This window comes from Lagopus muta, chromosome 1, assembly GCF_023343835.1.
Source record: "Lagopus muta isolate bLagMut1 chromosome 1, bLagMut1 primary, whole genome shotgun sequence".
NCBI lineage: Eukaryota > Metazoa > Chordata > Aves > Galliformes > Phasianidae > Lagopus > Lagopus muta.
Window position 1 is genome coordinate 7000974 of NC_064433.1, and position 14509 is coordinate 7015482.

The 14509-nt window shown below is 45.7% G+C and overlaps 1 protein-coding gene across 9 annotated transcripts in view; it reads right to left on the minus strand.

Moving 5' to 3' along the window:
* The window catches only part of FRMD4A (FERM domain containing 4A), a 355674-nt gene that overhangs the window by 23624 nt on the left and 317541 nt on the right, over positions 1-14509 (minus strand). For all 9 annotated transcript variants that reach the window (XM_048962839.1, XM_048962846.1, XM_048962854.1 and 6 more), the window contains 2 exons: positions 13173-13311; positions 7561-7702 (listed from right to left, as the gene is read on the minus strand). In XM_048962839.1, the coding sequence (XP_048818796.1) occupies positions 7561-7702; positions 13173-13311 (281 nt within the window). The remainder of the gene's footprint in view (positions 1-7560; positions 7703-13172; positions 13312-14509) is intronic.

Consider the following 14509-nt stretch of genomic DNA (forward strand, 5'->3'; position numbering starts at 1 on the left):
GTAACTTTGCATATAGCTGTAAGTTGAGTGGCTGACCTTTTAGGATGCGCTCAGCATTTACCCTCTTCAATATATCTGGGCTTGGGCATGAGTTTATGATGATGCATAAGCTGAGTGCATCCTTATGTCACAGACTAACAAATGAAGGTTATGGTCACACTGTGAGATGCAAAGCAATCACTGGAAGGGAAAAATACCATCTCTACACGCTTTTCTACACTCATGCCACTGCAATATGTTCAGCTACAGCTGGTCTGAACTGACAGGGTTGCTGTGGTTTAGAGGTTCCCGTTGCCTCAACAGATGCATCTAGGTGATCTAAGGTATCTGAGGTGCCTTCTATGGGGTGGTGGGTATGACACAAGATTCTGTGAGACATAAGCTCTGTTGAATTGGCAGTTGGATACTCTCATCTAAACACAGGTATGCAAGACACCTATGTTTAGACAGCTGGATTGTGACCAGCTCTGCAGGGACTTCTTGTGGAGACAGGTTTGAGCCTGCAGAGAAAATGTGACACAGCAATGAACTTCAAGAGGGTTCCTTCAGGTCCTCAGCGTTCCCTCCATCTCAGTACATGGTGTCCAAGGGTGACACTGAGGCTGTCCCCCACAGCTCTTGAGCAACAGCACAAAGAAAGCATGGGTGAAATACAAAAGGACGCTACATCGAGGTTTCTGTGTTATGTGTAGGATGGGAGTGAGGAGCTGCTTCTAGACACATTTGCAGCTTGGCCTCTGAGTGCACAGTGAAGGTGTTCAGCAAAAGCCAGTTGTAAATGTTGCTGCCATTTCACAGAGCTCTGGAAGGAAACTGGGAACAACTCTTTGTTCTGGCAGCAAACCAGATTGAAATTTGTGCTTCCAGCTTCATCTTTTGTTGCTAATATTCCAGCAGACTGTTAAAGCAAAACCAAAAGAAGTTCAAGGCAGCCCGTGCCATGAAATAGCTCTGCAATTGTCCTGTGGGAGCAGAAAATCTCACAGATCTTTTTCACCACTATTTTCTGCAGTCTCCATACAGGATGACAGCTGGCACTCGTTCTGCAAAGTGCCACCTTTCATTCATTACAACATTTTTGGGCTGTCCTGGATCAGGAAAGGTGAAGGAAGGGTCACTGAGGGTTAGCCAGGCTGAGCATCATCAGGCAGAGAAGAACAATTTCACAGCAGTGTGTCTGTTTAGTTGCTCTAGTCACTCTCATTTCATATGGGTTTGTTTGCACCCACAGAGCAATAAAACTAAATTCTGTGAATACATCTGCACTGCAAGAACTTCACAGGATCTTCTAGAGGAGCCCTGTATTTACACTGGCAGGGGAAGCCCTCTCTAGCATTTAGTAATTCTTAATAGCAACCCTGGTGAGCAGTTCTAGCAAAGCTGAACTGCTTTATTTCTTCACTTAATTGCCAACAATCTGCTGAGTCCTGGTAAAAAAAGTTGCTCACAATTCCAGCAGATGTTTCAACCCCCCTTTTTTTTCTTTCTTTTTTACCCCTTTTAGGACAACTTTAATGATCTGTGTTTTTCTTTCAACTGCTCTTCCCTTTTCCTTCCTCTCTCTGCTCCCTACCTCCACACCAGGCTCTGATTTATTTTTAAAAGCTGTTCATTTTTGCACTGCTGGTTGCCAGAGCAGCTACAAAGATGCTGAAACATTTAAAAACATATGAATAGTCTAAGTGCTGCCCAGATGCCTGATTTGGAGAGTGCTGACAAGAAGGAAATGAACAGCTTCTGGCTGAGCTGGTACAGACCCAAATCAAGCACAGACAGTTCAAGGCATTTGCCCCAGCTGTGCTGACCCTGCCTGAGAACCATGCAGCCTCAACCCTGATGTGGTCAGTGGCAATGCCAACTAAATGCACATCTGGCCACCCTTCCCACTGCTCCCTGAACGCAAAGGGTCTGGGGGAGATCTGGAAGTCACAGAACCATGGAATCATTAAGGTTGGAAAGGACCATTAAGATCATCTAGTCCAACCATCAACCCATCCCCACCATGCCCACTCACCACGTCCCTCAGTGCCACATCTACATGTTTCTTGAACACTTCCAGGCACAGTGACTCCACCACCCCCTGGGCAGCCTGTGCCAATGCCTCACCATTCTTTCTGAGAACAATTTTCTTCCTAATATCCAACCTGAACCTCCCATGGTGCAATTTAAGGCCTCTCATCCTAACAATGTTACCTGGGAGAAGAGGCCAACTCCCATCTTGCCACAGAACTTCTTGAAGATAAGGGATTTCTGTCTGAGCAAAGTGAAGTGCTTTGGGTTGTATTATTAGATTTTTATGGTTAGATACTCTGTTTATTCTCACAGGCAAAAACGAAGTGCCAACTTGATCAGTGAAGAGAATCAAGCCAGAGTGAGATGTTTGTGAAGACACACAGAACAGTGCTCTTTCTATCGCTAGGGTGCTTACAGCTCCCATTAGAAGCTCTTCATTTATAAAAATGTATTAATCCAGCCTGAAGCAAGGCTGTGACCACAGACCCACTTCTAAACCCTGTGGTAACTGACCCCAAAATGTCAGAACAAATCAGAAGACCATAAAAACAATCGAAGAAATAATTAAAAACCAGCACAAACCAAACCAACCAAGCAGCTACTACCTTACATCAGCCTTATTAAATATTATGCTCACTGAGTCACAGCTGCCCAGTGCCTCCCAAAGGCAGCATCAATGGAAAAAAGTCAGCCTGAAAAAGAACAGTCCTGATGCAACAGAAATGGTTGACTGGATGGGGGTTTCACAGGTAGTTTAGCTCCCACAATTAGGACTAGTTCCTAATGCACAAACCAGAGAAATACTGCTGAAATATGTAATTCCTCTGTATAACTTTTGAACCTTTTTGTGAGTATTCTTGTTTAGCTTCCTTTCCACTGCTGTGTGAAGATTTACTGAATTCTGCATTTTAACATCATTCTGCAGACCCATCTGATGTCCCTAAAAGAAAAAAGGTTGTGAAAACACGAGGGGTGGGAAGCAGAGGGCTGTCTCTTTGACAGCCACCAGAAATCTGTTCAAGTGGGGCTTGTTTGTATACCTGCACACGGTGGAAGATGGGTCTCGGTGACTTGAGCATTCATAATATCCTGCTAATTTGTGAATATGCTATACAACTTCTGATAGCCCTTGGCCTCTCTGGGTGACTTCTTCTACCAACATTCAGAAGAACAAAAGCTATGAAACAGGGAGAACGTGTTCCTCCCTGCTCAACTCACTCCTCCAGAAGAATGCACTGCTCAGTTTCTCACCAGTGCCAATGGGCTGGTATTGGGAGATTCCTGGTGCCACTGACAGGGACATGCCCCAACTCACATACCCGGTGGGTCTGACTAAGGTCAGCTGTGCTTATTGAGGTTTGCAGAGTTAACAGGTGTCTCCTCCAAGTCAAGCTTTGCTTTAAACCTTATCAAATGCAAGGAGACCAGCAACATGAGGCAGAGTTAAGGAAGTTAAAGCCCTACCAGTGACTCACTGTTTGTCTCTAAGCCCTCCACCTGTTGCAGCAGGGTGGCATCAGTTTGGAAAAGGGTAAATGCAAATGATGAAAACAAACGAGGAGGATAGATGGCATGCTGAAGAGCAGAAAAACCTGAGGCTTGGATCTGTTATCTGTGAGAGAAAAGGGTGGCCAAGCAGAAGCAAGGCAGGAGAACCCAGGCATCTCTTTCTTATTTTGTGAGTCTCCTCCAACAAAACCACATCTAAATATGGTCACACTACATCCATCCTGTTGGCTTCAGTTTGCTGGCATTTCATCCGGATCCCCACAGCAAGCTGTCCCCTGAGCAGGGAGGGGTGGTCCCCAACATTTGCTCCATGCCAGAGCCTGGGCTGACTCACCGCACCAGGATGTCAGCATGCAGCAGCCAGCAACCTCAGACAGTTACTCTCAGCTCTGCCAGACATATAGGATATCCTGTGCAGCATGCAGGAGCCCAGCCGGTGCAGCTCAGCACAGGATGCGATCCAACATCCTGCAGGCAGTGCTGGGGGCTGTGTGGGTGCTGGTCACCCACTCCAACACTCATCAGCTCAGTACTGCTAGGAGATGCTCCTGCCAGATGGAGCAACAGGGCCCAGGAATCACACACTGTGGCATCTGCAAATGTAAACAGGTCCACATACAGGAAACCTCTGCTGCTGCTAGAGGAGCATGGCTCAGGGGCCTCTATCACCTCTGCAGAGTTAAAGCAGCAATTTTCTTCTGAGGTTTCCTCTCAACTCAGTGAAATGAAAGGAAAAGAGGTAAAGGCCTTAAGTTGTGTCAAGGAAGGTTCATGCTGGATATGAGGAAAAATTTCTTCTCAGAAAGAGTGGTGAGACACTGGAGCAGAGTGCCCAGGGAGGTGGCAGTCACTGTCCCTGGTGGTGTTCAAGGAACGTGTAGATGTGGCACTGAGGGACATGGTTAGTGGGCATGGTGGGGATGGGTTGATGGCTGAATTAGATAATCAGAGAGGTCATTTACAGTCGTACTGACTTTATGATTCTATTCTGTGAAAGAGGCAGTTTGGGGTTCAGGCCAACAATAACCCAGCAACAATAGGACTCCTTGCTAGCTAAGAGCACTGCAAAGCTCTTATGGCATGGACTGCTCTTTAAAGAAAAAAATCCACAGTAGACCTTGCTTGATTTCATCCCAATAATTATCTGCTGCTTTTGATCACGGTTCATGCCAATCTCAAAGCAGAGCTTTCATTCATGAGCAAATCTTGCCCTACATACCCAGAGATGGCTCAGAAGATCCTTGAGCTAAATCCTGGCAGCTCTCTATTTTGAGTAGTTCCTTCAAAGCTGAAATAAGGATAAAACTCAGAACTGCAGTAGATGCTGTCTGAGACAGAGGGCCTGGGAAACATAGAGGAGCTCAGGCTCTGGTCCTGAATTGCTGTGATCACAGGAAATCACTGCTCCAGCAGAAAGCTCCATTACCTCTCTGGTGTGCCTTGAGACTGTAAGCGATGCAGCAACTACAATGTGATGAACAGCAAGATTTTGGCTGTGACAGCTGTAAACAACAGCTATTATTTCCCTGCAGTCTTGCTGCAAATCCAGGGGAAACATGTCAACTTTGGCATGCTCCACATGGCAGGGACAGCCCCTTTGCTGAGGAGGAGTAAAGTGAAGAGAGGAAATGGCGACAAGTAATTTCCAGGAAAAAGGGCAGAGAACAGCAGCAAACAGATTCAGATTCCTGGAAGCAGGAACAGCAAACAGATTCAGCTCTGCCCTGGTGATTTGAAGTCACTCAGGGTATTTATAGTATGGAAATCCACTGTGGCCACTTAATCATTCGCACTTATTCTCTCCAGCACGCAGGCTGTACCACGATAACCCACCATTGTTGTGGCTTTGTGTTGATAATGTCGGCACAATGGGAGGAAATACAAGGGCTGGGATGGAGCCAGTGACTGTGTCCAGCAGGACAATCAGTGAATGCCCCATCCCGTGCAGCTGGGCAGGGCTGGGTCACTCTGCCATCCAGGCCTGAGTGAAGGGGTTCTTGGAGCAGATCTGGGTGACCATCCAGGGCCTCCAATACTCTGGGATCTGCCCTCTGATGGCAGATGCCTTCTCTCTACTCTTCCCTACCTACAGAAACATGCATCTAACTCCAAAAGGCACACAGGAGCTGCAAACCCTGTAATGCTCCTTAACACTTTAGAATCCTGCCTCCACAGCTGGTAGGACCTAGAAGGCAGCTAATATAGGAACATGGAGTGAAACATGCCTGCCTGGCCCATGGACAACAACTCAAACGACAAAGAGTTTACACAGTCCTAGCTAAGCACTGATGTGGACTGATCCACCTGCACAGGTCACAAGAAATCACTCGTTTGGGCAGTGAACTCTGCATTGGTCTGGTTGCTACCACAATTCTACTGAGTCACAGCCAGAATGGATTTGAGAAGAGAGCAAAAATAGACAGACAATAAAAGTAAGCATTGCTGGCCATCTGGGATTTCTGTCCATACAGCCTTGTTCAGGTGCTGGCCTCACTAGAGCTTTTCTGGGCCTGATTTTCTGCTGTCTTTTACTTTGCTGCTTCTCTTTCCCATTGTGAGAGCAGAAGCAGACCTCCATGTTTTTTTTCCAGGAAGACTAAAAGTTAGTGTATAAACATGAAAACAGGATTACTACCAAGCAGCTTTCACAAAATCAGGAATGTTGCCCGGGAGGCTGAGATCTTGTAAAGACCGTAAGAACTTCCTTGGGGTACTTAACATTATTTACTTTCCTCCTGGAAACCTAGAAAAAATGCCAAACAAAAAGCTCCAGCAACCTGACAGGAGGCCAGGAGCTGCTCAGCTACTGCATCGCTCCCTGAGTGATGGGAGGTACAGACACAAGGATTGTGTGCTGTGTCAGCCGGACCCAAGGAGCAGAAAGGCATCTCTGTTCACAGGCAAGGCAAGAAATTGCATAGCAGGCAAATCCAGAGCTCAGAAGTTGTTGAGCAATTTAACCCCTTGCTTGACATTTTCCAGGTAGGAGAGGGTGGCTTTTAGAAGACATGAAGAATGTACAGTGATGAAAAACTGATCTGCTGCATCAAGGTGGGTTAAGTTTTAAAGCGTGTGCATTCTTAGGTGGACTCCTCCTTTGGCAAGCACAGGAAGGTTGTTCTCTGCTCATCACAACTGATTTCGATAACTTGATGTAACACTTAGCAGAGGACACATAATTGACTGCAATTGTTAATTATACTGATACCAGCACCTCTGCCCTCCTGAAGAGCTTATCACCTGAGCAGCTTCAAGCGTTCTGCAATCAATCAATCTTAGAGTGTTTAGCACTCTTCTATATACAGCTTCACCTGTTCAGACTGACAGAAAAGTCTCAAAGAAATACAGACAAGCACCTGACTCCCCTTTCCTGTTCTTTCTATTCTGATGCTCCATTTCTCTCCCTCATCAACTTCTCCTGATTTTGTTTCACTGATTATGTCCTCCTCACACAGGAAGGTGCTCTAAGGCACAAAAAGAAACCTCTCAGTCCCCGGCACTAAGCTGGTGGAGGATGCTCAGGAACAACTGTTTTGGGCCCGGGGAACCATGCAAATTCCTGCAACAGAGAGGCAAGGAAGATGTGCACTCTGTGAAAGAGCCACCCTGCCCTGACAGTGCTGAGGGGTGTCACCAATTCCCAGCATCAGCTGGCTTCAGCTGCTTCATCACTTTCCCACTGCAGATTGGGAACTGCTCCATGGACACACTGGCCTCAGGCAGCAAACAGCTGAGATGAGCTGGGTACCACAGGGTGATTACAGCAGAGACTATGAAGAGAGACCAGATCTCAGCTAGGAAATGAGAGACTTCCTCTGGCCAAAGAGGAAACGAGCAGCTGAAATGAGAGACAGGGAGGCTGTGTCCTGTGCTGAATGTGGGGCAATATGCTGAGGGATGGACTTACACCTGGACAGACAGAAAGACTAAAGGGAAGTGATTTCCACTTCTGCAGTGCAGCTTCTGGCAGCTCACCATTATGTTATGACCACAGCCCTTCCCACCATATTCTTTCCATTTACAGGATGGAGGACCTACCTGATGACAGAAGACTCCCGCTGCTGCCGCTGATAATTTTCCCTTTGCTCCCCATGTTGGCCAACTTTGAGGTCTTGAGCGTTCCAGTTTCGGTCAGGTCAATTGCAATCTCACTCAGGCTTCTTGCAGCATGAATCTTGGACTGGACATGGACAAAAGAGTTAGTAATGGCCTAGCACTTCTTTAAAGCTCAAAGAAGCAGAAAGTCATCCCACTGTGGCAGGAAACAAGCCTCCACAGCAAACTAGGATTATTTTGCAAGAATGGAAGCAATCCAGAACTGTATTTAGGACTGCACTTTTTACACTCATAAGTGGATGTAATTCTGGCGTCATTTCCTGTTGTTTGTTATTTTCTCTCTTTGTCATGGATATTTTTCCCTCTTGAAGAAACTACGCATAGACTTGCTTTGTTACCAAATACAACAAGAAACCTTCAGAAATGCTACTGCATAAGCTCAAAGGCCAAAGACTGCCTCTAGTACCTAAAAGAAGCCACAAAAGGTTTGTCCAAATCTGGCAAGGAGCTCTGGATCAACAAGATGAGGACCTGGCTTAAATGGGCTTTCATGAGAAGCTGGAAGAAAATACTGGCAGGAGAACATGTTCTGGTTATGGTTCAGAGTAACAGGCAGCACACAGAGCACCTGCAGCAACAGAATTCTCCAAAGCATTAATATTAGTCAAGTCAGAAAACAGTCAGCCCCAGCTCAATAACTGGCTGTGCCAGGACCCTGCGCAGCACCACGGGTCAGCAATCTAGGCACACCCCAGGGAAAGCAAACCTGCATAATGCATAAACCTAACTTAGGAGAGAGAGACTTGATCTCCTTAGATGTCATCCTGTTTCAATTTGCTGAGGAAGAATTTGGGACAAGATGCCCTGAAAGCTCAGGTGAGATATCCCCTGAATTTCCTTTGTTGGAGCTGTGAGTTTAGCCGTCATTATGCCCCACAGAGCCAATGGAGGCAGAAATCTTTCAGTGCACTGAGCAACAAAACAAGTGCAGCAGCTGGCTGCAGAGTTGGGCTCATCCAGTCCTAGAGGCTGCCCTGCCTCTGCAATACAAACCTTAGTATTAGCAGTTTGCCACCTATCTCCAGTTCATGTTGCTGACAGCACCTGAACATGATGCTTGCTTAACAAGAGGATCAAGCATATTGATTAAGGCTGCTGGGGAAAGCTCTTCAGTGGCAGCCCTAGCACTACTGAAAAGATGAACTCTACACATGATGGTGTTTCGGTTGCCACAGTAATTTTCCAGACCTTTTTTTCTGAGCAGTACAGCATTTGAATCACCTTGAAACAGCAACTGCTACATCAGAACAACCCCCTAGTCCTGCGTCTTCCAACCAGGGTCATTTCCAAGCATTTCAGGGAGAAACATAAGGAAACATTTCATTAAGCCATTGTGGAACAACAAAAACTTTTGTTCAGTAGGGTGCTGAAGGCACATGATCTGTTCCCATAGGAACTAACATGAGGTGGACCAGCGGGGACAGTTTGCTCTGATGGGGTTTTTGGCATTCCTTCACATCATTCTAACAAGAGCTAAGGGTGAACTGATGGCTGCACGCTCACCACTCTCAGCTCTGTTACTGATTTGCTGTGAGGCTTTGGGAAAGACACTTCAGCTTAAGTTCCTAGCTGTTCTCTGCCTCTGTTTGCACATGAGTGAAATAATAATGAAAGTAAAATGTCTCCCTGTTGCACACTGTGTTTCTGAGATTAATTTAAGACTGTAAACAAAGATAGCACTGGGAGAGCCTTGTACTGAAAGCACCCACAGAAGTATTATTATAGTCTGATATTATTGGGTATTTATAAGCTCTGTTATTACCATTCAGAGGTACCTGAATGCCTCACAAGCTTATTTCCACAACGATCCTAAGAACAAAGGATCCCCACTCATTTGAGTGTGAAGGCAGAACCACCTGCCAATGTATCACAGCAGATCAGGCAACCAGTACTGACCACCTTAAAGTAATGCTACAACGAGGCAGACACCTTTCATTTCCAGCAGCTCTACTCTAGACTCAGTCCAGGGAGAAGGGTAGGACACTTTTTGCTTCCTGAACTCAGGTTTCTGGTCAAAAATGAGATGCAAGTAGTTTTGTGTACAATGTTCTCCAAATGGCTCTGGAAGAGGAAAGTCACTGCTTTTATCTAACAAGATTTTCTCCTGCTGAGTTTTGATAAGGAGTCTGAGCATGACCTGCTGTCTTGTTGCAATGCCAGATCTTTGGAGACAATGAGTCTTCAGGCTGCTGCTGTCCTGGTGATTTATTCCTTGCAGATGCTTACATGCTGTATAACCCTCTGGCTATGTAGGGTTATGTATACTTTGTGTAACCCCAGGAATAGCCATTGTGCTCAACCCTAACCCCTTATACTGAGTCTCTGCACTGGATGTCTAGGAAAGGCTATAAACCCCAAGTCTGCACAGACAGATCTCGTCCTCCCACTCCATGAGGAGACAGTTTTCCTGTATTTGTAGAATAATTACAGCCCTGTAGTTTATTTCCACTCATTTCCAGATTGCAAATTAGTGCATGCTCAGGCCCTACCTGTTTGACCAGGCACTAACCAATATGCCAAGGGAAGGCAATGAAGCTGGATGCTGTGGTCCTGGCCAACATGCTGAGCCAGCATCAGCTGGAAATATGCCCAAAATTGGACAAATGAAATAGTAAGACCAAAGCCTGACAACCCTAGAGGCCGGGCAGAAGAAAAGCATACCAAAAGACAGCAGACTGGGGATCAGCGGGGCAGTGTGGAGGAACCACCGAGGGTGCAGCCCAAACCTGCTGAAGCTGGTAGGGAATGTTTTAGAGCCAGGCCACTGAGTGGGGATGGAGCATCTCCTGAAGGAAACTGGGTGAACTTTCCACGCTGCTCAATCGCTGCAGCCTTTGCTGCCTCCAGCAACACCAATCATTGTCAGGTGGTCTTGTGCTTTGGACAGCCACTCATCAATGGCGGAATCAGACCAACAGCTCATTTCATACAGGCCACTGAGCAGCAGCTTGTGCAAGGCCTGTGCAAGACTTTGTACCGACAGCACAATAGCGGAAAGCTAGATTACATCCCATTAGCACTCCCTTGGGCCTTGCAGTCCCTCAAGGCAAAAAAAATTTAAAGCACTTAGTGCAGACCTGCCAAGTCTCATTTGCACAGAGGAGACAAGCTCATTCATGAGTCATCTCAAAGCATGGGGCCAAACTGATCCCCAGTGCTATTCTGACAGGGTCAGAAGGTGAAGGAAAATACATCAGTGAAAAGCAAGAGTAGATGGACACCAGGGATGAATTATATCCTTCTTGCTTGCAGTGATGGGGTTTTGCTGCAGGTGTTTCAGTGGGATTTTCTGAAAGCCTGGGCCCATTTTCTGACAGTTCACTGAGCCAAAGAGCGCCGTGCTTGCAGGAATGTGCTACTGGAAATTTCCATAAAAGGAGACTTTTCAAAGCTTCTGGGCCAAACGTTTGATTGACTCAGTGCAGTCAACAGAGCAAAGACACGGCTTAAAGTCCTGATACATTTGTCTACTGAAAAAAAGAAAGCTGACAGGAGTTCTGCACGCTGACATGTTCACTCAGAAAGCCGGGGATCTTTTCAGACTCTGTGTTACACTTTGACTGCAGAAAGAGACATACAGAGCCAGTGGGGAGTGAGATGCTGGGAACTTAGCGAGTTGGCAGCAGTTCAATGCAGCGTGAAGCTGCAAAGAAAGCTGGGACCTCACTTCCTTGCAAAAGGGTCAAAATCCATGTGAGATTATTTTGGTTCATTTCAAAATCAAGTGAATGGCCTTTTCCAGTGGAGCTGTGCAGAAGATCCAAATCCAGCTGGTGCCCAGTTACATGAGCACAGATTTCTAGCTTGCTCCATCCAGTATGTCTTATCACCTGCCACAGAACCTAACCACTGAAGTGAAGGCTCAGTTGAGATCAGTTCCAGCAGGCTTTTTCATCTCAGTTTGTTTTTATTTTTTTTTTCTTTTGTCAAAACTATGTGAAATGCCAAGTTTGGACATAAAAGCAAGGAGTATCTAAGTTGTGCTTTGAAGCTGGGAATTCATCTGAAGTGCGGACTGAGATTTAAGGGGATGCAAACCCACGTGACCTGAAACTCAAATAAACGTTTGCTTGAGCCCCTAAGAGATGAAACAAAGACATTTCACATTGCCTCACTCTAGCAAATGCTTTACTGGTATTCAAAAGCAAAGCACACGGATATAGTGTCCTGAAGTGACCAGAGAGATGAATTGAACACATCACTTAAAATTGATGGATCTATCATTCTCGGCAGTGTCACGTCAAAGATGAGGACAACGGACTGAAACACCAGCTCCCTTAAGAAAAAAGGGACAAAAATATTTGTGTGCCTTAACTTCAAAGCCTCAGCATGACCACTGGGATTATTGTGACAAAGCACTCTGACATAGCAAGAGACATGACAGATTGACAAACGAGGGCTGGTAGGTGGTGCTGTCTGTAGGAGTGTGAGAGAGGGGAGATCAGATTGAAACACAATCTGCCAACAACAAAGGAAGTGACTGAAGGGAAGTCCTGGGCATTTAAAAGACCCTGTTTGTTACCAAAGAAATGGGAGGAGCAGGGAATCTCCTTTTGTTTATTGGTTTCTAGTGACCTAAATACCTTGCAGCTAGATCTGCCAACCCATCTGGCTAAAAGTAAAAAAGAAAATAAACTTCTGTTTGTTTGCCAAGTTTTTTTATTGAGAGCAACAGAGAGAGTAATATATTGCTCTGGTAGTGCTGAGTAGAAATGGGAGACAGAAAACTCTCATCTGCTATTGGGAGAACTTACAATTTTGTCCATGTTCACTGACAGGTACCCATTCAACGAAATATTTATCTTATCTGTCAAGTTTTACAACTGCATGCTCATATGAAGATGGATGTCTGCATGAGAAGTCTCTCTTCTGTCTCAAAGTGATCTTAAAGTGATCAAAGCCACCTCCTGCTGCTCTGGGTACGACTAAAATTACTGCTGATGAAAGGAATTAGAGGGAATACACACACATCCCTTTGGTTTCAAGTTGGTTTCTTCTGTGTATTGAGCACTACAGTATGTATAGCACCACAGTAAGACAGTATCTTGTAAGGTCAGGCTGTCAGCATCCTACCCCTTCATCTGCTGTGAGATTCTATGAAGTGAGAGAAATAAATAACATCCTCTACTCTTCATTTCTGGGAAAATAAAATAGTTAAGGCAAGGGATAGCAAGATGAATTCAGAGGCAGGTGTAGTCTGAAGCTACTCTGAACCACAAAGAAGAACCAGAAGACACTGTGGCAATCATCCAGACAGGGACTCGACCCTATCTGTCTGCAAACTTTGGCTTCTCCAATTTGGCCATAGTTCAGTACAACTTTCCCCTCAAACTTTGCCCCCACAGACACGAATTCATTACAAATTCCTTTAGCCTGGCAAAAGTCAGCATGTATCTTGAGTTATTTTGCCTTGTTTTGATCTCAAGTGGAAATAGAGGGCAGGAGAATGGCCGCTTTGACCTTGCTGGGGCCATGAGGAGTTAGAACACCTCACCCCTATAATACATCTATTTCCTCACTTTCAACATGCTTACCTTGCTTTGCTTTCTGTCCAGGTAGAACTGATGTTGACTAATGGCCATAGCCCAGATGGACTTTATCAGTGCTGGACAGGCGTACCACGTATGCACAGCAATGCCACTATGCCCAAAAGTCCTCCTGGTCACAGATGCCCTAAAGAAGAGGAAAGAATGAGTTGGGGTTACACCGTGGTTTCTTCGGGTATATTCTGCCACAGAAAACAACCACAGACCTCACAGTGAAAAGCAGTACCTTTACTGAATATACCCTTGCACTGATGGGAAAAATGTTTTGAGATCAGTGGTAAACTGCTACTCAGGTCAAGACAGCCTTTACTTTAAATAGTAAAAGTTAAAATGCTCCCAAGTCCTAGCAGTCCCAGGGGAGTCACTAACACCTAGCCAAGCCTGGACGAATCTTGTGTGTGTCACCAGGCACTGAGACACCCGAGGCCAAGTCCTCACGCCTTCCAGCACCTCTGGCTTTGAATGGTGGGTCTCAAATATTAGGACCCTATTAATTACCAAAAAGCAACAGGATTAGTGGTTGCTTTACAGAATGTGGAAGAAAATCTTGAAAAAACCTTGATTTTCTGTCTTGTAAATGTAAGGATAGGACTTGCTATGTGGTATGGAAAGCTGTGAGGCTCAGAGAGGGCTGCCTGGTGCCCTGGAGAGAAGAATGCTACTCAGCGATTAGCTGAGAGAATATAAAAACAGGAAAAATAAGAGCTAAGTGTTTCCTCTTTGGGACTCCCAATTGTCCTCAAATATTAACAAAAAATACAGGTTAGGTTTCCCCATGCTTTCACAGCTGTACAAAACTACCCGATTATTCTTTCCTATCCCTCAACTCTAACCCTGCCAGCACAGTCCTTGACACCAGCACGCTGCTGGATAAATACCGCATAAGCTCACAGCATCCTCCCTGGAGGCATTCAAGGCCAGGCTGGATGTGGCTCTGGGCAGCCTGGTCTAGTGGTTGGCAACCCTGCCCATGGTAGGGGGATTGAAACTCGATGATCTTTGAGGTCTTTTTCAACCCAGGCTACTCTACGATCTATGGCTACTCTACTTCCATGATCCTGGTCTGTTGAACTCCTCCCACTGAAGGGACACAATGGTGGCTGGAGAAAACCAAGCCCCAAATAAATGAGGGTCTGCTCTCCAGTCTGTTAAGAGTCTTGTGGTTGAATATGATTATGAAATAAATGCGAGTGATGGTACACAGGTTGGGTCAGAAATCACAGAATTATAGAATATCCTGAGTTGGAAGGGATCCATAAGGATCATCAAGCCCAATTCCTGGCTCCACACAGGAACACCCAAAAATCAGACCACAGAAATGTGAT